The sequence below is a fragment of the Colletotrichum siamense genome (assembly GCF_013390195.1).
Source record: "Colletotrichum siamense strain Cg363 chromosome Unknown KSG_Cg363_contig09, whole genome shotgun sequence".
Taxonomy (NCBI): Eukaryota; Fungi; Ascomycota; class Sordariomycetes; order Glomerellales; family Glomerellaceae; genus Colletotrichum; species Colletotrichum siamense.
The window spans coordinates 790,554-813,543 of record NW_023501022.1 but is presented as its reverse complement, the minus strand read 5'-3'; the positions used below and the strand labels follow the sequence as shown (position 1 = coordinate 813,543).

The following is a 22,990-nucleotide window of genomic DNA, read 5'->3' as shown; positions in this document are numbered from 1 at the left end:
GCAGGTCTCAAATTAACCAAGTCGGCAGGGAGTCATACGGTGGGAGGTCTCCGCTAGCCTCTCTCTATTGAGATAGACGACGTTGCTACGCAGATGGCTTCCCCAAGTCCGTCTTGTCGATTTTCGTCCCCCAAACTCGAGGCGTGGAGACTAAGAGATAACAGACTCACAGTTTTCAATGAACCCTATCCGCGATCCTCGTGAACTTTCCGCATGCTCATGGCAGCTCTTCCGTAGAATGGGTGGAAGGGAGGAAACCCGCATCTGCCTTACATTAGTCAGGTCGGCATATGCCATGAGCCGGTCTTCACCACCTGACGGTTGAAATATCCCCTTCTAGCCCCTGGTGAAACTGTCGTAATATGGCCGATGGAAGAACATATGCACGGCGGCTGCTTGCTACAAGCCGTCTGTTTGCAAGATGCCTGAGATTCAACGCAATTTCAGATTATGAAAGCTTCGTGTGAACTATTAATGCATATATCTGATTTGAATCCTTTGTTGCGTCAAGCCGAACTTTGGTAAGCACGTCCTTCGCGTCTCCAGGGAACGGGTTAGACCACAGATACTGAAGTACAAGTCCTGCACAAATACACTGATACTTGAATACTCAAGTAGAGACCCAGAAATCCTGATTAGAGCTCTGAGAGATGTAAGTCAGGATTTGGCTGACCACATCTAGGACATGCATCTTGAGCATCACAACAAAGAAACGTCCTAGACCACGCCACAAAGAGTGCAGTTTATTATCAAAATGAAGGCAGGGGGCTCATTTCATATTGACCTCGTTTGCAGTTGCATTCACGCTCTAGAACTCTTCAAAAGCCAAAGTCGGTGTGGCCCTCCAGTCAGTGTCGTGCCCCGCATGGGTCTCCAATGGCCTTGTCTTGATATCGCAGGTCTCAAGACATCGACAGCTTCAAACAGGAGCGCCAGCGAGGCAGCGAGGCCAACTCCCTCGACGACTAAGCAGGCACTGGATCTTCTCATCCTGAAATAAAACTCTTGCCCTTCTCGAATTCGAAATCTCTTCCTCTTCTTCTTCTCCTCACAACAACACCATCGCAGGTCAACCTTACCATAACACGACCTTCGACACCACCATTTGGGATCCGTGAGAACCCAACGCGCAACGAGACAATCGGCAGAGATCAGTACGAACAAGCAATCCAGTAAGTCATTTTCTCTCTCCTCTCTACCATGCAGCGTCTTTCCCGTCGAACTTCACAAATTTCAATCACCACGCACCCCCATCGTCGAAAAAACAAGCTCCGCGATCCTTTGCGGAATTTCCTCCAATTTCAGCAGCCCGAAGCTGTTGTTTGCGGATTTTTCTCCTCGTTTTTCTATCAGCCATTTGTGTGCGTTTGAAGAAAAATGTCCGCTTTGGCGGTGTTCATGACGGCGGGGTCGGCTGCGGCGATTGCCTCAGACGATGATCACACGTCCGTCTCGACTTATCTCGGTTCGGACTGTGATCATCCTGAGCTGAGAGCCGCCTACGCCGAGGTTCAAGAGAATTTTCGATCTTCTTTGGCCTTGGGATATTTGAGACAATCGCGTCAAGAGCCTCAAAGTCAAGATCAGCCAGACGAAGGTTCCAAATTTACACCGTTTTTCTCTCCTTCCCACCTTCATTCCTTCCCGCAAGACTGCCAGCGCAGTTGCTCCTTCCTGCACATGCCCTCCTGCCTTCAAATTTTTTTGTATGCTTCCTTCTTCTTTTTACACCTTCCTCCGCTTTTTCTCAGGAAAATTCTTCTCCCCTCCCTACCTTTGATTTTTCGACTCTCTTCCTTCGCATCCTCGTCTGCCGGCCAGCCTCACTGACTTGTCGAAACCAGTCTCCGCCACTTCTGTCAACCAAGTTGACAATCACTCATCCGACCAATTCTCCGACTACTCCTTCATCGACGACAATATGTCTGGCTGGGGTACTGACGACGCCTGGGGCACCAACGACACCTCTGGAGGTGCTGGAGGTGGTGGCGACCCCTGGAACAACCCCTCTGGAGGCGATGGCGATGAGGGTGGCGGCGGCCAGCGCGGCGCCTGCTTCAACTGCGGTCAGGATGGGTAAGTCACGTCTTCTTCACAATATCACGGTCTACTGACATTATCCACAGCCACAACAAGGCCGATTGTCCCGAGCCTGCCAAGCCTTTCGATGGCGAGTGCAAGGGTTGCGGTCAGCAGGGCCACATGCGTCGTGACTGCCCTGACGCTCCCCCCATGGCTTGCAGAAGCTGCGGCGAGGAGGGCCACATCCGCAAGGACTGCCCCAACAAGCCTCCCGAAGTTTGCCGCAACTGCCACGAGGAGGGTAAGTGCCTTTCGTTCCCCAATTGCAAAACACGATCTCTTTACTAATTCCTGCAGGTCACCTCGTCGTCAACTGCGAGAACCCTCGCAAGATTGACCTCAGTAAGATCGAGGATGTCGACGCTGATGTGGCCTGGAACCAGATCATCGAAGCAGCTGACGAGCGCGATGGTGTTGAGGCTAAGGAGGCCATTCAGAAGTACCTCAAGCATTTCCCTGAGATGACTTATGTCATCCTTGAGGAGGCTTTCCGTGGCCAGGAGATGGGCATCTACCTCATCGCTACCGAGCGTGCTCTTGCTCCTACTCACACTAACATGGACCTTCAGGGCAACCTGGGCAAGAAGTTCACTGTCCAGTACCGCTTCTCTTCCCAGCCTGACCGTGCCCGTGAGAAGGCCGGATGGCCTGCTTCTGCCGAGGAGAACATGGCGCGTCTTGCCGACGCTGGTGAGCCCGTCTCTCGCCTCATGCAGAAGTGCAACAACTGCGATGAGCTGGGCCACACCGCCAAGGCTTGCCCCCAGGATCCCAACGAGAAGGTCCGCGTCACTATCACTTGCTACAACTGTGGCGAGGAGGGTCACCGCGTCCGCGACTGTAAGTTCGTTCGATTTCTTCATCAACCATCCCTAGCTGACCAAATTCCTAGGCCCTACCCCTCGTGTCGACAAGTTCGCTTGCAAGAACTGCGGTCAATCTGGCCACAAGGTCTCCGAGTGCACTGAGCCTCGCAGTGCCGAGGGCGTCGAGTGCAACAAGTGCAATGAGAGTATGTTGTTTACCCTTATCACGAGCCAACTTCAACAGCTAATCTTCCATAGTGGGCCACTTCGGCCGTGACTGTCCCACCGCCGGTGGTGGTGGTCGCTCTTGCCACAACTGCGGTCAGGAAGGCCACATCTCCAAGGAGTGCACCGAGCCTCGCAAGCTCAAGTGCCGCAACTGTGATGAGGAGGGTCACCACTCCCGTGATTGCGACAAGCCTCAGGATGGTAAGTGAATCTTCTCTCATGTTTTCGTTACATTGACTGATTTCGTCTCCAACAGTCACCCGCATCAAGTGCATGAACTGCGGCGAGATGGGTCACAAGAAGTACAAGTGCCCTAACCCCCCTGCCGAGGACGTTGACGGCTTCGGCGATGGTGGTGGTGGAGGTGGTGACTTCGGCGCCTCCAACGACACTGGCGCTGATGCCTGGGGCAGTGGTGACAACACCGCCCCCCAGGACACTGGTGGCTGGTAGATGCTTCCCTTTCGGTACACGCATCCTGATATGATACGCTTGGTGACTCTCTGATTGGCTTTGAGGTCACGTTCTCCGTCGCTGCCTCGGCAGACGACAAGGCTTTCGAGAAAACGGTTGATAGTTCGTCAGAATCATGACACATGGCTGGTGGGGTCTCTTAATAGATAGATCGACACTGATAGAATGCAAAGTCATGACGCAATTCTGGGTTTTGATCATTTTGATTGTGTTTATGACTTGACTGTGGTTCACCATGGGTCTGGAGCTTTTCTACGCTGTTCTTGACCGTTGATGATACCACGCCTCGCGCGAACCATCTCAGCACCTGAAGGAGCCTTATTGCAAGACCCCAGTCTTCCCTTGACCCAAAAGGTTCAACGCAATGTGGCATGAATGGGACATCCTCTAGCCCGCGTGGCTAGAGGACAAAAATCAGCGCCAGGGATTGCCACAGAGCCTGCCTTTTGAGCCGTAGTTTGGAATTCAGGAGACGAAGCATCTCACATGGGATCGAGAGTTGATACAAGAACACTTTGACAATAATATCGTCAAAGTAATGAAGATATGCATATATGTGCCCATAACTAGGGAGAGGAAGACGCCCTTGACGGAATTCAGGGACGTCGTCTAACAGAGAACATGGTGACTAGTGAAGAAGACGGACGAGAATGGGATGGACTAACTGCACGAAACGTCCCTACAGTTTGGAATCCATGTTTTCCGATGGATTGGGCTAGGCTCCCAGCGAGCTTTATGAAGCCCCAGATCCATTCATTGCGAATCCGCTGCGTAGTGGTTGGTGACCTTGCTGGGGACCAGGGAGCAACTCATGGCTGTTGGAACCTGACTCCTAGCCAGCAGTTCTTTGAAAAAAATGCCATCAAAACCGAAGCCATTGTTATCGGGCACCAGAAGCATGCCGGAAATTATCATCGCCTGATCACCTCTCCTGCATGCCATTTTGCTGATGCCAGCCCCTTTTTGATCGATCGTAACAGCACATGAGACACTCTGCACAGACGAGTTCCTGAACCTGGGCAAACACCCACGAGTTTAAAAGCAGCCTCGAATGCGATTCAGACAATTCTCACAGAAATTTTGTCAACATTGTCCTCGTCAGGGTGACTTGTCAATATCAGAAATTATCGTGGTCATCTCCAATAACGGGAACGACGCGAGCTCACGAGAAGCCGCGGACTCGAGTTCGATGAGATACCCAATACCTCTTCAATACACAAGAGACAGGGAAGACGGCAGGTGAATGAGGAGATGATTCTGACCAACCGGTACGCTACGGAGATGTCAAGAAGGCTCTTACCTGGATGACAAAAGTTTGTTTGAGGCAATAGAGAAGATGACCCACGTATGACTTGTTCGGCATTGTGTTAGTCAAAGCTCGTAAGCTGATACAAGCCTAATAGTTTATATTAGCCGCCTTGACGTTTCTGATGTCTTCACCTTGTAGCCATGAAAACAGCTCCGACGGTAGCAGTATAAAACCATCGTCAAGATCAAGACTAAGTACTTGGCACACAATCAGACTCGTCGGACTGAACACTCAAGGAACTCGTCATATCGCCCGGCATAGCGAGGATCGTGACGTGTATGTCGGAGCGCCAAAACGTCCCGTCCTCCAGCCTCTGCTCTTCTCATCCCTGCCCAGGTATTGGACGAATAGTCATACAGCCATAGCTCATCTCTGAAGCTGCGGCGTGTAGTTATCGGAATCAGTCAAGTGTTGACTAGAAGTGGCACTCATCAATTCTCACACGAAGGTCAAAGCACCACTCTGGTGCCTTCAAAGGCATATCACTTCGATTTCATTCATAACATGGAAAGCAACATGGAAAGCACACTCAAGCCATGGCTCTGTCATATCCATCTGACGCACGAGACTGACCTTTCCTACATGTGTGAGACCAACTTACACGGAGATCTCGTTTGGGTATTTAAGGATGATTTACTCGGTAGCAACAATTTATGAAAAATGCTGCTTCCGCCATTGTGTCTGTCTTGTTCCTTACGAGAATGCCCATCTCAAAGGAAATCTCATTGCATACCTCAAATTGGACGATCACGATGGCTACTTCATCGTCTACCTCTTGGAATACCCAAAGGCGAGACACAGGCAACGACAGAGAAGGAAAGCGGCGGTAGGTCCCCAAAGGCGGCTTAGATCTTATCGACGTCGAAGCTGACATGAGGCTCGGTTTAGTTGATGATGTGGGAAGCAGTCCATTGTCAACTAAACCAAGATGCCTTCGAACCTCGCCATCCTCTGCGTCCTGAGTGAGACACTTACTTCGGTGAAGGCCTCATTTATATCAATCTCTTGTCCACCTACATCGCCACCTGAGGATCTCTACTTTGCAACAGTGTCGCTCATCGTTCAAAATACAAGTGGAAGTGTAATATGACTGTCACATACTGGGGGTGTTAGGGAGGCCTCCACCCATAAAGACCATAGAGCTGACGCCACTCAAACCACCACATGATGGGCACACCCACCCACATTTACACCTACACATGGTCCTTGTCCATCGTCTCTCATTCCTCCGTATCCCCTTCTCATTCGCTTGAGTATTACCCCTAGACGCTCGACAAACCTATTTTCAATAATATATCCTTCCCTCTCTCTCTGTCATGTCCCTCAAGCGTCTTCCTGGAAACCTTGTCATCCGCTGATCGAGCCATCCAAGTCGCCAACGTCAACATCATATATATACATACAGCTAGAACCGCGGTATACCCCAAATCATACTCAGAGTATCTCGCGAAACTACCTCTCGCAAGCGGGTATCACGGCGTGCCCATCATGTCACGCCGTCCATCTGCTAGCACCAACTTGCTTCTCACTGGGCGGGGAACACGCACGGCGTTAAAGCACCAAGCAAGAGCCGTATTGCAATCTTCACCGTGCACGGAACCATGGATCACGACGTAAGTAACTGGGATGGAGTTTCTTTGTCTCGCCTGCCTTTGTGGCGCCTTAAAATGTATCCGAACAGGGCTAATCCTCTGTCCGGGTCCCGATGTCTGTAAAAAGCCATTTTCCATCCCCATGCCATTATTCAAAAATAGAAAACGATGCAAATAGCCATCTGCAAATCCTTGGTCAAGGTCGCAAAAGAAGAGAAACATGATTCTCGCCCGTCTGGTCGGGCAAGGTGGTATCAAAGCATTGATGCGAAATCAGGCATTCAACGCGAGAGAGTAGTAGACATGGTGCTGAGGACTGCGGCGATTGTGCCGACAGGTCCCATCTGGGAGGAAACATGACCGAGGAAACAGGTGGTTTTTCAAACGATGGTTCAACAGGAAAGAGCAGGGGGTACATGGTTTGTTCATAGGCGACGGAGAGATCATGAGGTTCGTTCATGTCGTGGCCCCGCGAGGGCGATGCTTGGGCAACTAGGCCAAGCTCGACTTCTTGCGCCGACCAAACATCTTGGAGAAGCCACTGCCGCTGCTTTGCTGCTCAGCAGGAGGGCTGAAGCGGGCTGGCTGCGCCTGTGGTGGGGGCTCGGCGTTGCGGAGGAATGAAGCCAGGTCGGTGGTGCGGCTCGTGGAAGAGACGGCCTCCCTTGGTTCGAACTTCTTCATTGGCACGCGTCCGGCAGAGGAATGCATCGCGGGCCGGTTTGCAGTGGCGTCACCAGCGCCGTACTTGTCTTGGCCGGAAGACATGTTAACCTGAATCGGAACATGGCCGTTTCCGGCAGCTCCAGCACGGCTATTCAGCGAACGGCTGTCAACCTTGGGTGGCTTCGCAGTCGATCCAGCGTTGCTGTCCTTCCTTGAAAATCGACCGATAAGGCTGGGAGCGCTGGCCTTTCGCTTGATGTTCTGTGGGATGACAGGAGCGGCGGGCTCAGGTGGTGGCTGATAGTTTTTGAGGAAGTCCGCCAAGCTTTCCTCCTTCTTGGGAGGAGGTCGAACGGCTTGGGCGTAATCTTCCTCGTCTTCGTCGCTCAAGTCAATAGCGTAGGGGTCACGCACGCGTCGTCTGGTGCGCTTCGGCATCATGTCGTCTTCGTCGAAGGTGTTGGCGCTGGGGCGGTTCTTGAGGAGCGCACTCTGCGAGTTGATCGACGATTGGACGGAGGGCATCGTGATGTCCGTCACGTTGGTCGATGCCTGGCTGTACCGAATGTCTGGCAGGCTGGCGTCAACAGCTTTACCGCCAACGGCACCTGACATCTGGTCAGAATCCATAGTGGTGCGAAACGGAGCAACAGTGCGTGGAATACGAGGATTGTTAGCGCTGGGAGGTCCTCGCCGAATGAAATCGATGAGGTCGGAATTGTCCTCCCGATTGTCGACGGCAGCGTCTCGTGCCTGAAGGCGGGGTCGGTTGGTCGATGACGAGATGCGTCTCGAGTCAAGGCTGTGCTTCACAGGCGGCGGCGGGCCGCTGATGTTGCGTAGCGGTGCAGGTCCGTTGTCAGCAGTCGGGCCGGTCGACCGAATGAAGTCTGCGAAATCGTTCATGGACGTATCGCGAGGGATTCGAGCATCTCTAGCCATTGGGCCGTTCGTTCTCGATCTGGTCAATGTGGTGCTTGGAGGTGCTTTGGGAACAAAGCCTTTGGGTTTGGACTCGACAGGATGAGAGTTTAAACCTGTTGCACGACTGACGGACATAGTTCTTCTGATGTCAGCGCCGGAAACGGATCTGTTCCGTTCACCACCCATTGCCGTCCGAGCATCCTCGCTTCGTCTCGACTTAGCACCCACGGCAGGGCTTGCAGTGCGCGCCCGATTGTTCTGATTGGCTATTAGTAACGTGATTGAAGTATAGGGAAGGCTTAAACTCACGTCCATATCACGCATGCTTTCCGGAGTAAGCGTGAATTGAATCGTTTGATCGCTCTGGATGAGTTCCTCGAAATTCCGCGCCAGATTGTCGGCACGACCCGAGGCCTTGCTGTCCTCGGATGTTCGAACCGCTCTAATCTTGCCTGTGCTCGAGGAGCCCGATGAACCAGATGTGCGAAGCTGTCTAGGGCGTTCGGGGGAATCACGCCCAGCAGTTCGCTCCACCGAGACAACACCAATGCTTGCCGCTGGCGAGTGTGTACCTTGGCGACCGGTGCCGCGGTCGGGAAGAGTTGGCGTGGCCTGGGATCGGTTGCGCGGCGAAGGCACGCGCTCCTCGACGAATGGGCCAGTGGTGCTCGTGTTGCTGATGATGGTAACCTTGGTCGCAGATTGGCTGTGTTGGTGACGAGACGGCTGCTGTTTGGCCGGGTTGAAGATTGCCTGTGAAGCCCTAATTTCAGGAGTGCCAGCCTTGGGCGTCGGTGTTGATGCTGGCGACGGAGCAGTTGCAGCTGTCCTGGACTTATCCTGGCGTGTAGGACGGGCTTGGGCGTCCTCCTCAGCTTCTAGAATGGACTCGTTCGTATTTTGCCTGCGAGACAATTTCTCAACAGGAGAACGTGTGCGCGGGGTTGATGCAGACGAGCGGATAATAGTGTCAACCTCTACCGGCTTTGGCTTTGGCTTCTCTTCCACGATGGGTGGCGTGACGCGAGAGACACTGCTTGCGCGCGACAGATTGGCTGTTTGAGAGCGATCGGAAGCATCGACCGAAGACGTGCGCGACCCTCCTACGGGACTCTTGGGACCACGAACGTCAATGACACGAGCTGAAGGCGTTCTCTTGAGCCCCATCATAGGGGCCACAACGACAGCTTTCCCAGACTCGGAGACGCTCGGAGAGCTGCGGCCGGCAACCGACACCCTACTAGAAGTGCAGATCTCTGCCTCCTCTTCCAAATCGTCAATGTCACCAGTCTCTTCCTGTGCCGGGGCGGGGTTGGCCTTCACCGCCGTCTGCGTGGCTGCAGGAGTGGCATCTATCGCAGGGGTGGCTGCTGCTGCTACTGCAGTCGCTACTGTTGCTGCCGCTGCGACGGAGGCGACTTTTTGCGAAGTGCGATTAGGGTTCCGGGGTTTGACTTCAGGAATCTGCTCTGGCGTCGGCCCAGGCTTCGCCTTCTCAGACTCCTGGTTCTCCGCAATTGTCTCGGGGACTTCCGCCGCCTTGTCCACGGGTGTGGCTTCCGTCGAAATCTCTTCAGTAGAGATCTCCTTGGTGGTAGAGTCGACAGAATCCTCTTCTTCGCCGACCAACTTGGTTGGAATAGGTTCGACCTTGGCGCGTTTGAGAATAGGTGAGGTGTAAGGCGAGGGCGAAGGGGTTGGCAGCGAGTTTGAGCGCTTGCGGCCGGAAGGAGCGGTTGGGGTATGAGGTTGAGACATTGTGGGGGTGGGCAGGTCGTTGCTGGGCTGGGACGTGAAGATCATCAGACTTTTCGGGCGCTGCGCCGAAGGCTCCTCCTCCTCGTTGTCGGACGCCTCATCGTCGCTGTACGAGGCTAGACCAGGAACTTCGATCTCGTCGATGTCGCGGTCACCAATCGGTAGGGGAATGGCTGATGCCTTGACGTATTCCTCGACGCGGTCGAGTTCAGGTTCCTCTTTCGTCGCTTCTTGGATCCCGAGACCGTTGGCTGGCATGTTCTCGGCCGTGCTGGTTTGCCTAAAGTGGCTGGAAGGCTTGCGCGAAAACGGACGCCCATCCAAAGCTGGAGAGCGAATTCTCTTCTTCCAAGAGCGCCAAAGCCTACCCAGAGTCCTATCGAGAGCAACGCGCTCCATGTCCAACTCCTCAACCACAATCCTGTCAGCGACGTCGGCCATTTTCGCTCCCTCCTTGGGACCCTTCTCGAATTTCGCTCGAAGTCGGTGATACGCCGCCTGGCCTGCAATGACCAGTGCTTGCTCGCCCATGTACTCAAGAATAGAAGTTAGGAAAATGGCGACCGCGGGAGAGATGACCTCCGGGCCACGTTCGTCCGCGCCGGGCTTGAGGTTCTCCTGTTCCATGTAGTAGTCTTCATCCTCCTCTTCCATGTCGCCAAGCGAGGAGTAAACCATGCACCTCAGTCGAGTGCGCTTCCAGACGAGCTCGAGATCCCAGTCCTTGGGGGACGAGCTTGCGCCTGGCGGCTGAACGAAGTCATCCTCGTCTCCACCACCCAGGTATTCGCGCAACTCTTCGTCGGCCTGGTTGATGGCATCTTTGGCGAGTTTCGGCTTGAGAACTTCGGAGACTGCTGGCCTCAAGGCGGAGAGAGTCGTTGCGCGGGAGGCGGACAGAAAGTTAAAGAGTAGCTGGTCGAGAAAGCTGTTGACGAGTTGCAGGGCAGCCGTGGAGACGAGGGCGGTCTCTCCGGCGGGCTCGATTCCATGCTGGTCGTACCAAGTATCGGCATGACTATCGTGATCGTTGGTGACAATCTGAGAAGCGGCCGACGCGGCAATGAAGGCGGCCTCGGGTGTGACGGAGAGGGGAGGAGACATCAGTCCAACGCTCATGACTGTGGAGGGGCGATCGCTCGATATGCTCTGGGTGCGCGACCTTGTCTGGAAGGAGGGCGATGGAATAGCAGAGGGTGACCTCGACGGGGTGGTCGAGTCAGCGCCTGATGAAGCCATGTTTGCTGGTGGGTGAGATCTATAAGTTGAGAAAACCAGCACAGCAGGTCTCCCGGGGTCCCGTGAGACCACAGGAGATTAGATTGAGGCGACACAAATATTGGCGATGGGCGTTGTCTCGCAAGCGGGTGTTCCTGGGCCTATCAGGGGTAGCGGCTGAGGCGGTGTTGACGGCAGGTGTTTGCAAATATTACAGAATTGCTTATGTGGGAAGGACGGCTGGGAAGTATGACGGATGGCTGCGTGATGCTAATTGTTAGCGGACTTGTATTTTTTATTAATCCAACAAGCAGCAGCGATTGCAGAGCTGAAACACTTGGTCCAGGGCCGCATGGCAGTGAAGGACCTGCGTGTGATCCACTTGGGGGGGGTAGAGGCAGAGATTCATGCGTGGTAACCACGTCTTGCAGAACGAGTGCCACTGCGGGGAGCACTGGGCTGGAGGAGGCAACGGAGAGCGGGCGAATTGGCTAAAAGTAGGCGCAAGAGAGACGATCAACCCGAGGTGATGGTGGACATGTTAGACGAGGCGTGCGCGCGCGCGGCAGACAGAAAGTCTGGTTGCGGTCCGAGAGACGACAAAAGGCGTGGGACTTGATTTGATTTCGCGAGTACGGGAACCAAACGAACGGGTGACTGAGTGTCGAAGCGCAGACACGCGAACATGGGGGGAGGTTGACTTCGGGGACGCAGTACAGTATCCGTCGTATTCAACTTTTTTTTCCCTTTCGAATCCTCCTTTTCTCTCCTTGCTGACCGGGAGATGGCGACGAGTCGTGACAGACGGTAGGGCCGGGTGTGGATGATGGGACAACCTGGCAGCAGCAAACACACGTACCTGGATGAGCGCGGTGATGACCGGGAAAGCAGTATTGGTTGTAATGGTATAGTAGACGGAAGAAGATGCGCCGGTGCAAGTTCGGTTGGTGAATCAAGTGGTTGCGATGGCGGTGATACAGAGCAGAAGTGGTAAGACGAACGATAGTTGGGTTGCGGCCAGCGGCGGACACAGGTCGGGAAATGGTTGGAAGGGAAGTAATGGTCGACGAGTATGGAGAGAGAGAGAGAGAGATGGCGATGAAGGTGTGAGATGTTTACGGAAAGAAGGGGAATAAGATGAGAGAGCGAGCGAGCGAGGGCGAAGAAGGGCCAGGTAAAGGGTTGTGAAAGAATAATGTCGAGGAAGGCAATGAGCAGCAAATGAGCAAGCAGCTTAGTTAGAGAGTAGGCAAGGTACGAATAGAGCTCTCGAAAGAAGCTGATGCGCTTGCACACGGGCGCAGGAGCCACCAAAGACGACAAAAAAGCCAAAGAAAACGGACGACGAGTGGTCTCGAGGAAGCCCGGCAGCGGCCAGGACGAAACGGGAAGCCTAGTTGCTTAGTGTCAAAGGTATTTTTTGTGCAGCGTCCGTCTTTGAGATGGCGCAGAGTGCGGGATTAGTGCATCTACTGCGTACTTAGTAAAGTGACATAAGGGACCCTCCCAAGCCTGCTCTGTACGAGACACTAGCCCACCAACTCCCGCGTTCTGGCTCTGGTTCTGGGAGGAGGATGAGGAGGAAGAGGAGGATGGGCGTGAGTGAGTGGCTCCGTGGTGTGGTCCGTGGAAGGGTGGTGGGTGGATGGCGATGGGCCAGGATATCCACCATTCAGGTACCAGCCCGGATGTACGTAGTACATGCATGCAGATGGAGCAAAATGTGGCATGCAAACTCTCACACGCACGCAAGAGTTGGAGCAGCAGGTTGGGTCCAGTCATGGCCTTGGGAAACCCGTAAAACCCAGGGACCACCACGACTTGAGGTGTGTTGCTTGCATTCGGCCGACGTTTAGGATGGTGGGGCCCTGCAGCACGAGAAGGAGAAGGAGAAGAAGAAGAAGCAGCAGAAGCAGTCGCAGAAGCAAAGGAAGAAGCTTGGGGACCAGGTACCTCAGACACGCACCTGCGAATAGAGTGTGAGCTGCCCACGGGCAGAAGGTACGCAGTACTGACAGCCACAGGTGCAGGCTCAGCTGGTGCACTGTGACCTCGTCACTGCCCTGGGACTGAGCAAGATTCAAGACAGGAACGGACAGTGGAGGCCATCGGCCCTGGGAGCGCGAATTCCGCGCCTGTCGTCTCCAGCACGGTGGGATGGTTTCGGTGGCTGTCTGCCCATTGCCCACTGTCAACCCCCTTGCAGTGTGGAGGACGGACAGGATGACAAGAGCAACGCTTCCCAGCAGGCAGAAAAATAAAAAGTCGCGACGAAAGAAAATTGCAAACTCAAAGTCGTGAGAGGTTCATACCTGGGAGTATTGAGTTTTGTCGTCATGCAACCACTGCCGCCAGTGTCTACGTCAGTGTTCACTCCTTGGACAGTTGATCCAGACTTAGGTTCTCTGTTCATTGCCGTTGGGCCTAACGCGACAGACAATCTTCACTATTCACACTATTCGCTCAAGAGCAAATTCACAAACCCCGGGTCCCTGTCATAGCGATCAAGCCCCCCGTGGTGACCCCCTTTTCTGATGTTCCTGGTAGATGAAAGGATGGATCAGCGACCCGTTGACGACGAAACAACGGCTTCCAGACGGGTATCGGAATTCCTGTCTCGAGTTGCTGCCAGTGACAATGCCCAATCGTCGGTCGGTTGTCGACTGAACACAAATCGCGACTACTCCGAAGCTGGGTTCACCTGTACGGAGGAGACACGGCCACTTTCCAGCCCACCTCACCTTACCTGGCCGAAAGCGAGCAGCATCCAATACTTGTAGGTAGACCAGGTGCGTAAATCGAATCGAATCGCATCAGTGCCGTGGCCATGCTGCTCCTGGTCTCCTCGTGGCGGAAAGGGGGAAAGAGAATAATATGGGAAAAGTCTCCGACTGCGAAAAGCCGGACGAATCGGCAGAAAGTGACCTCACATCGTCTGGTTCATCATGGGCCAGGATCCAGATGCGAGGTTGCAAACAGAGTGGAGGCTGGTTAATTAGACGTGAAGGGACCCTGACCCTGGACCACGACCCATGCCTGGCTCTGCCTGGGCATGCGACCTTGCCAGAAGACACCCCTGTCCAGCCTGGTCTGGCAAGTGGTCAAGAGCTTCCACCGACCCTTGCCTGCGACCACCCACCCATCCACCCACGTCTTCCGTCCAGACCGCTGGGGGAGGCGCGGGAGGCTGCCCAGACTCCTCTAAAGACTCTCCCAGAGAGACCCAGACTTCAAACCCCCAGGGCTCTCTGCCCATATCGACCGCGATGTTCAGGAGATTTTGCGCCGGGGAAGATTCCGACTATTCAACAAAATCTGGGGCAAATCAATAGTTCCAACCCAGTCTGGTCCGGTCTGGTGTGGTTTCTGGTTCATTAATATCGTCAATCACAAACAATATGATCCGTCTTATAACATCGATGTTGAGCTGGCAGGTGGTATCGGGGGCAGTTGCAGAAACAGAGCAACTGCCAACTGGTACGAATAGTGGTACTTTCCACGCTCCAACCAGAAGGAAAGTGCTGGTGGCAGGTGCTGGTGTGGTGTGGTGCTGCACTGCACTTGCCTTCCACTGACTTGCAGAGGTCCCCACAGCCACATGCGACGTCTCTTGGCGGAACACAGTACAAACATTTTGCGACGCCCCGCAGATGAAACACTGTGTACTCACCTCGCACCCGTCATTGAAGCATGGAAGAAGCCTCGAAAGCACTTTCGGTTTCCACCCCCGCCAAATCGTTTGAACAAAGAGCGGGAAGCCATCGTCGCCAGCTCTCGACGGAAAGCTAAATTTGTCGACCATGAGACGTTGCTTCTTGTCGACATCAAAGGGAAACGGTCGGCCCCCTTCCATGTCTGATCATCAACAGATGCCACAGACACAGTCCGTCGTTTGCCCGTCGAAACGGCACCCGCTGCTTTTCTTTCAACGTCCCGAGACATCAATTCGATTGAAACTCGAGCAACTCGCATGACACAACCACTTGTGCCAGCTGGCCCAGCTTCCGCCTTCCGCCGATATCATGCCACCTCATGAGCTGGCTCGTTTCTTCTTCGTGCCCAAAGAATGCAAAAGGAACAATACGGCCTTGGATTCATCTCCTCTCTAGCCCGCCTCGCCTCCACCCGCCGCTACTCTCATGTCTGGAGAAAAAGAAACAACGCAGCGCATCAGATGCCACAATGTCGACGGCCTCTTTTTGCCCGCAGACGTCCTTGATTGCGTCAGGTCAACCTTTGCAATATCCGTAAATATGCGATTCAGAGTTGGACAGCCCAACAAACGGGTCGCGCATATTGCGATCATGCTGCTTGCTCAAAGTACCCGGCATCTCAACACACACAGTGCAACCGTCACATCGTCTTGCACTCTGCGACGTCCCATCGTGCTCCTGAGATATGCTCCTGCAGTTTTGGACGAAGCATAAGCATCTCGGTTGGCACGCTGTCCCTCGTCTACCCGTTCCGCGGCCTCAATCAGGAAAACTGAGCCTACTGATCCCAGACTTCGGGACTCAATTCTCAATAAGCCTAACTTCTAAGTCTGCGAATGCCAGTCTTGTCAGGAACAGCCCCGCCGCCCTGCATCTATCCAAGAGACTTGCCGGAGCAACGAAACGAAACGAGCGGGCACAGCCGGTTTGCTGCGCATTCCGGACGGGGACTCGGTCCTCAGACCTCTTCATCAACGCTGAACATCGGTTGAAAGCCAAGACCAAAGCAAGGATGACATCTCCCGAGTTTGTCGCATCCGAGGCGACGGTGACCCATTTCCCAGAGCTGTCGCTCCACTTTCCGCCGTCGCCGGCCGATAGCACGCCGTGCACACGCCGCGCTCACCCAGACTTTGGCGATGCCAGGCATTCATGGGACGGAACTTACCAAGCATCAGAGTGCCATCAGAGCATCCACGTCCGAGCACGTTCCCAGCTTTGCGGAGATCGCCAAAACATCACCAGGCTGCGCACCAATATTGATTTCCGTCTGCTGTCAGATTCTCAACCTGCAACGTCGTTCTGTCGCACAGACTGAAAACGCTCTGAGCAACGCCGATGCACTCGTCAATCTGGCTCTCCAACGGGTATCCGTACGTCGTTGGCGAACAGGCGGTGGCAAGCCCTGGGCAACAACTAAGCACTGCACTCTTCCATGCTCGAGCTGACGCAAGCTGCCAGACAACACAGCACACAGATGCCTGAAGCCTTGAGAATCAAACGGCTCAGCCAGTCACATTGCCGTGCGATGAGGTTCTGAGACTCCCCATTGCTAGACTCCCCACCAGCGAGGGCCACAGCAATCAATCTGTTGGCGTAGTGTCCTCGCCCCAGAAATCTCCACTCCAGTCGAATGGAATGATCTGGCGGGGCTAAAGAGGCGACCGGTCGGACCCCCAGACTCTCCAGAACCTCGTTTGTCATTAAACTTTGGGTCGTTCACCACCAAACGTCCCGTCAGCGAGATGACGATATACTGCCTCCGCCTCAATACACGGAGCTGCTCTGACGCGAAATCCACGTCTCCTTCAGGCATGGCTTGCTGTGCTCACTCTGCGGCTTTCCCGCCAACGCCGGGCTGTCTTGGGCCGAAGACTTAGGTTGCGCCAGCTCTCTTTCGGGTCGGCGAGGGGCGCACAAGCCGTCTTGCTATTCGGCGATCCATCCCATGTGTGCGCCTCTGCTAACGACGGTGCCTGGTGTTTTCACATCGGGGGCGCACGTCTACGTGGCCCAAGTGCCAGCCAGCTTCCGCGAGTCGATAGCTCATAGAGCTGTCGTTCTGCTGCCGCCGCCGGTGGGACAGCAGGCGCCTCTCTGCATTTTCTCATTCGAGCGCCCGGGCGGCACACGGCGGGAGGAGGGCATTGAGGCTTGATCTCATACAGGGGCTTGATCAGCTCTTTTAGAACGAATCCCTCATGTAGACCGAGCAGTCGCTTCATCTTCAGGTTCAAGGCTGCGGCTGACACACTCTAGAGTCCCTGAACCGCGCCGTCGGCTTTGTGTACCTCGTCTGATGATCAAGAGAACTTGGTTCCGTCTTCTGGTCTGAAGATAGTCGGCTTCCCACGTTCCTGTCCTCATGGCATATCGCGCTCGCTTGATGATGACGACGAGGTTGGCGCCGCCATTGCTTTTTCCAGCAGATCCCGTCCTTCGGTCAGGTCTTCGTCGCACGCCGCGGATGTTAAATCATTGGGATGTGATAGGGCTGGCTGTGGGACCTCAAAGTCTGGAACTGGGCGCTTTCATCTGGCCAACTGGATTGCAAAGACTCGCTGCCTGTTTGCGACAGACTCTCCTAGCGGCTCCGGAGCATGCGCCGCGGTGATAAACGACGGGATGCAGACTCAGATCCCAGCCCGATGGAGAGCAGTGTCTCAACGCGATCAGCATCCATTGGTCCGTGTCCAAGGAAATATTTTCGACGGCTCTTCATGTAGATCGGCAATTGGCAAGAGCAAGATGCCGCAGCATCGCCGAGAAAACAGGGCATGAAAGCCACCAAAGCCGTACTGCCATGCACCCTCGGACGACGACGTATGGTGGCAGAAATACGACGCCGAATGATGTTTGCTCCGGAATAAGGGTGTTGGCAAACACGCACCCTGGCCACATATTCGGTCAATCCATGTCGTCGACGCACATTTCAAGCAAACAAACAGTCAAGCCATGCCAAAGCATGCGTCTCGGTCAAGGAACGTCTGGCAGGCGGACAACCGCGGCTCATCCTGCCTGATTGTTCCCTCGGAATGGCGTTGCTTCCCGTAAACGGTGCAAACGTCGGAATGCCGGACCCATTGCAAACGCTGGAAGTGTTTGTCTCGAGCGGCGTGGACTCTCCGCAATCGTGCCCATCTGCAAGAGAATTCCTTGGGACAGGAAGTCCAAGACCACCATATTGTCCCCAGCAGCAACCTGTGCCGCATGCCTGAGGTCACCATCCGGCCCGAGGTGAGGGATGTTCTTGGGAGCCAGAACACACAAAGCAGTCTACAGACAAAGAGGTTCCGCGACAACGGTACCGGCTTGTTCCCGCCTTCGCGAATCGATATTTTCCCTTGACAAGCTTGATGAGGTATCGATGCAGAAGTTTCCTTTGTTCAACCCAAGCTACGCCTGCCCCCTCGTCGAAACATACGCGTTCTCACAACGAAGACGGGGCTTCTCTGACCTTCATCTCGGCCATATTCCACCCTCGTGTGCCCCCACCCAATCGCTTGGTGCATTAGAGAGAAATACTGCTCTCACTGGGTTGACAGACAACCGTCAAAGCTGAGGCCAACGCGGGGGGCAGTGGAGTATGCGAGATCACTTGCGTCTTCTCAGCTTCATCTGTCAAACTAGGAATCAATAGTGCCTTCTTTTCCAGCGCTATGAGCCGCTTGAGCAACATCAACATCCACAGTATCCCTCACCATTGGCCGTCGGGACTCACACTTCAGACTCTCTTCCGTCGAGCCGTCTTCACGCTGTGCTCTCTTGGACCGAAAATCACTGCCTGTTTTTGCTCTTGGAACGGACAGGTACCTCGCCCGGCTTCCCAAATATCGTGACACAAACCGCTACCTTGGCCAATGTAACCTGTTTGAAGAAAATATGGGTGTCCGATTATGTTCTGGCCCCCAGCCGTGCGCGACCATGCCCTCAGACATGCACGATTAACCCGCACTTTGCATTGGCGGACCTCACTTGTCAACGGTGAGGCCTCGGGCACGTTTGTTTGAGGCTCCCAACCCGTCTTCGCCCTTTGCCCGATCTATCCCTACCCTCCGGATCTGTCTCTCGTCTCGAACCTCCGGCTGGTGCGTGCGCCGCTGACAGTTGGGCCCTCCAATTTACACATTCGACAAGCGCCAAGAGCAAACTGCGTCGTTGGCCCGGTCTTTGTGGGCGGCGGCCAAGTCAGCCACGAGTAAACAAGCGTTCCTTTCTGGATTTCTGCATCAAACATCATCACTCGGTGCGACAAAGATTTGCGAAGCGAAGGTGATGATTTACCTTGCATATACTAGGTTTAAGCAGCATGCAATAGCAGTGCGGCGGTCCGCCTTGCCTGTTCTAATCCGTTTCTCTGCCGTCTGGAAGAGCAGCGGTTGCATTCGGAATGCACGACCAACTTTACGATTTACCAAAAGCCAACACACATAAACAATAAACTCGCCATGTCACAGCGTATGCATCACGCTAACCTCGCAGCCGCAGCGAGAGCGCGGTGCACGGCACGTCGTCGATTTTGGCTCGCCAGCGTCCAGCTGCCCTGAAACGAGAGCATCCTTGGTTCCGTTGCCGTGTGTGTACGTGGCGGCGGTGGAACCGCGCCGGTGAAAACGAGCGAGCCTGCGGGCTGGCTTCCTGCAGCTTTTACTGGATTTAGAGAGGGAGGCGTAGCAGGATCACTGCCTTTTGCTTGATACGAATGTTTGTTCTAGATGTTCTGCGTTTGTTCCCGCGCATGCGCTTCGGCTGCGTGCTTTTCTATGGTTATCATTGTCATAACTCACTCCTCGCGGGAGGTATCCCTCGTCTGCGCGTCCAATGGTCGAGGAAGCTCATGGCAGGGGAAAACGTTCAGTGGTTCTGCCCAAGATCTTGACTTGGCCATCGGGGGTTCTTACCTGTACATCGCCGGCGCCGCACCGACCGTGATTATCCACTTACCGGGACGACATCCCGTGTGTGAGCTCCAATCCCACAGCCGAGCCGGATCTCACTCCTGATGCCACGCCGTGCTATCCGTCTCCACGACCTCCTGCTGGACCTCATCCCCCGTTGACTGCTCGGCAACAACGTCGGATTCACGCTTACCTTGCTGCCCCTCCTTACCTGTCTCATCCTCCATCTTCCCAACCCCATTCCCGTTCGAATTCGAATTCTCCACGGCCCGGCGTATCATCGCGCTAAGAAGGGTAAGCCTATCGCTGACAAGGTCACCGCCGCTCGGGGGAAGAGCGTCGCGGACGGGGAGGAGGCGCTCGAGTACCTGCTGCTGCCAGTCGCGCCGGCGGCACGGGAGGCACTTCCCCGGCCGGCGGAAGACGCCCTGGGCGTCGATGGCCGGGCAGACGGTGCCGGCGCCGGGGGTGGTTGTGGAGCGGGGGCAGAGCCAGGTGATGTGGTGGCCGGAGAAGCAGCCGCAGGCTGTGTAGTAGATGTTTTCGGCGGTGCACATTGCATTTGAGCCGGTCGAGAGGTTTGGGTGGTGGGGGGGTTGCTTGGTGCTGGGTGTTAGTTGGCGTCTACTTAGAGGGCGGTGATGTTGTGGTCCCATCTTGGGCTTCTTCTATACAAGGGGATGATGAGAATGGGAGTTGTTGGTGAAGACTGTGTTCCATTGTTTGGGCAGCTTTGTGTGGGATCACAATGGCTCTGTGTTGAAGTGTGGGAGACATCGCCCTTGTTCGGGAAGAAGTTGTGCTGTTAAAGGGAAACGACGGGGTGGATGGACATATGAAAGACTACTGAGTATGATGGGGGAGGTCGCAATGTTCACTGTGACAGGTTATGTGCTTCTTCATCCAGTCAAAAGGCGATTGAGATTGAAATGCCTCGACAATATCTCGAGACACTTCAAGCAAGACCATGAGATTGTAACAGCCCGGGCCGTGCCACGAACTTGTGCATTGTTCAGGAATAAGTTGAATTGAACAACGACTTTGTGCACATGATGGCTGTGTTCAGCTTCAATGAACTGGATCCATAAGGTTGAACATGAACAAGTCATTGTTGCGGATGCCTGAGAAACACAGCCTGTCGTATGCCTCTGGCTGAGGGACACCCTGAATTACTGCTTTTTTTATTCTATCCAGTACTTGAGCATCGAGAGCATCTTGAGGGTACCTGTCATGAAACCATTATTGTCATGAGCTCCGAGCCTTTTGACACGAATCAACGGTCCTTAAAAAACCAAGAATGCGTTTAAAAAGTTCTAGAAAGGTCATATTCTACCCTAATCTGAGCCCACATCTATCACAATCATTCCTCAGCGTCTCTAATCTAATCCACCAGCCGCGCAAGGTGAACCCCGTCGTAAAGCGGCATCAGCCAGCTGTCCAGCCTCTCGTCCTCCCTCACCATGCGGTTGAACTCGCGCAGCTTCTCCACGTCCTCGCTCTTCCAGTACGCCGCCCGCTCCCCCTTCTCGCGCTGCACCCACGGGTTGCCGTCCGAGTCGTCCGCGACGATGCCGCGGCGCAGCACGTTGTCCGCGACGATCAGGCCGCCCGCGCGCAGCAGGCGCTTACCCCCGGACGCGGGCGAGGCGGAGAGGATCGTGGAGAGGTAGGAGGGGTAGCCTGACTTTTGGGCGTCGATGAAGATTAGGTCGTAGGGCTCGTCGGGCTGGAGGGTCGGCAGGCTGTGTCGATGTTGCGTTTAGTAACAGGGAAGAGTGGAAGAGAGAGGAAAGAAATGGGAAGAATGGACGTACGTCTGGAGGGCGTCGCCGACGATGACGGATGCGTTCTTGATACCGTTGGCGGCCCAGGCTTCCTGGGCTTGCTTTGCGTAGTTTGCGTCGAACTCGAGGCCCGTTACCGTGCCGTTGGGGCCGACGGCGTGGGACCAGACCATGCCGGAGTAGCCGACGTATACGCCGATTTCCAGGACTGAGACTTGTTAGTTGGTGTTCTTTATTCATGAGAGTCGAAGAAGAGCATCCTTCTCCAGTGAGAATTGTATGAGAATGAGAGAACGAAGCGATTTCGTCATCCAAGTAACCTCCCCCGTGACGAAATCAAGCAATATGAACGACGAAAACCAAGAAACCAGACCAACAAGACACGTTCACGAAGGAGCATCTCACTACTCTCACTACTCTGTCCTCAACAAATTTGACAAAACTCACCTCGCTTAGCCCCAATCAACTTGGCGAGCCAGATGTGGTTCTGCGCCTGAAAGTTGCTGATCATGAGCATCGACGTCTCGGGCTGCGTGGTGTCGATGTGGTCATGGTACGCAACAATGTGCGCCGGTAGCGGCGTCGAGCTGCTCTCCGAGTACGCCGTCACGTTGCGCGAGACCTGCTCGTTGGGGTACAGGACTGAGACGGAGGACTTCATCTTGATGCGTGCTCTCGGACAAAACCGTTTCTTCTTTGGACAAAGAGATGGAGGCTACGTAAATGTGAGTGGTCATCCCAGAACGAGAGTGAGTATCGTGACCGGGCGCGAAGACAACTCACTTGGTGTGCCGGGTATGTGATTACCCGAGTAAGGCAGCTGACACAGCTGGACAGACAGATGGATGGACGACGGCGAATTTAAGAGATGACGAAGAAATGCCAACGGTAGCCAAGAGACTGGTGATTTATATGGGATTCCTCACCACCTGACTAAAACCACACACATCGCCTTCAACGTCAGAAACGCCGTCGACATGGGTATCCGTTGTCCCTCACCTCAAGCCGCCCACCTCCCCGCTCGGCGCGAGGTGCCGGTTCGGCGGGCGGGCACGCGACGTCGCTCATCGCCCCTCCCCCTCCCCCGCCTGCTATCCCAGTTGCGCAATCACCCCGCCAAAACCTCTCACCTCTGCTTCCCACAACCAATCCACACCTTTGCCGTGATCTCTTCCCGAGCGCAGGACGGGATGCGCAGAGAACGAATCTAAACTGCAGACTAGCTGGTTTGCCCAGTACCAATTGACGAACCAGATCTGCCCTGCCTCGGCCGACGATCGGCTCGGGGATTAGATGCTGCTGCTTCTGCCTGCAAACAGGGCGTGTGTGCATGAATGGAACGGCGTTTTCGGGAGTTCGTCTTGACTTCCTATCCCGTGCTCTTCTCGAGACCATGCAAAACATCGTGAGATTCGGTCTGATGACAGGAAGGACCGAAGGCCAAAAAGCTTCGTCTGCTCCCGCGTGGTTCTGACAGCGCCTTGCGCGCGGGAGCTTATCTTGCAGACGGGACCCGATTCTGCGTCACACACACTCGC

General features: G+C 54.6%; 4 protein-coding genes across 4 annotated transcripts; 1 reads left to right on the top strand and 3 right to left on the bottom strand.

Annotated features, from left to right (window-relative positions):
- Window positions 1-1,377: 1,377 nt before the first annotated feature.
- HEXBP-0 (DNA-binding protein HEXBP) lies at window positions 1,378-3,569 on the top strand (the record flags this gene model as incomplete). The annotated part of the gene is made up of 7 exons (XM_036644832.1): window positions 1,378-1,597; window positions 1,845-2,076; window positions 2,127-2,323; window positions 2,380-2,922; window positions 2,975-3,094; window positions 3,147-3,317; window positions 3,373-3,569. 7 exons carry the CDS (start codon window positions 1,378-1,380, stop codon window positions 3,567-3,569), a joined length of 1,680 nt encoding a protein of 559 aa, XP_036489991.1.
- Window positions 3,570-6,983: 3,414 nt separating this feature from the next.
- On the bottom strand, window positions 6,984-11,078 carry CGCS363_v012982 (uncharacterized protein; the record flags this gene model as incomplete). Its single annotated transcript, XM_036644831.1, has 2 exons — window positions 6,984-8,339; window positions 8,391-11,078. The coding sequence occupies 2 exons, from the start codon at window positions 11,076-11,078 to the stop codon at window positions 6,984-6,986; spliced, it is 4,044 nt and encodes a 1,347-aa protein (XP_036489865.1).
- An 8,685-nt stretch (window positions 11,079-19,763) lies between these two features.
- On the bottom strand, window positions 19,764-20,225 carry CGCS363_v012981 (uncharacterized protein; the record flags this gene model as incomplete). The annotated part of the gene is made up of 1 exon (XM_036644830.1): window positions 19,764-20,225. One exon carries the CDS (start codon window positions 20,223-20,225, stop codon window positions 19,764-19,766), a length of 462 nt encoding a protein of 153 aa, XP_036489864.1.
- Window positions 20,226-21,049: 824 nt separating this feature from the next.
- On the bottom strand, window positions 21,050-22,113 carry mdmC (O-methyltransferase MdmC; the record flags this gene model as incomplete). Its single annotated transcript, XM_036644829.1, has 3 exons — window positions 21,050-21,410; window positions 21,483-21,660; window positions 21,900-22,113. 3 exons carry the CDS (start codon window positions 22,111-22,113, stop codon window positions 21,050-21,052), a joined length of 753 nt encoding a protein of 250 aa, XP_036489863.1.
- Between the last annotated feature and the right edge of the window lie 877 nt (window positions 22,114-22,990).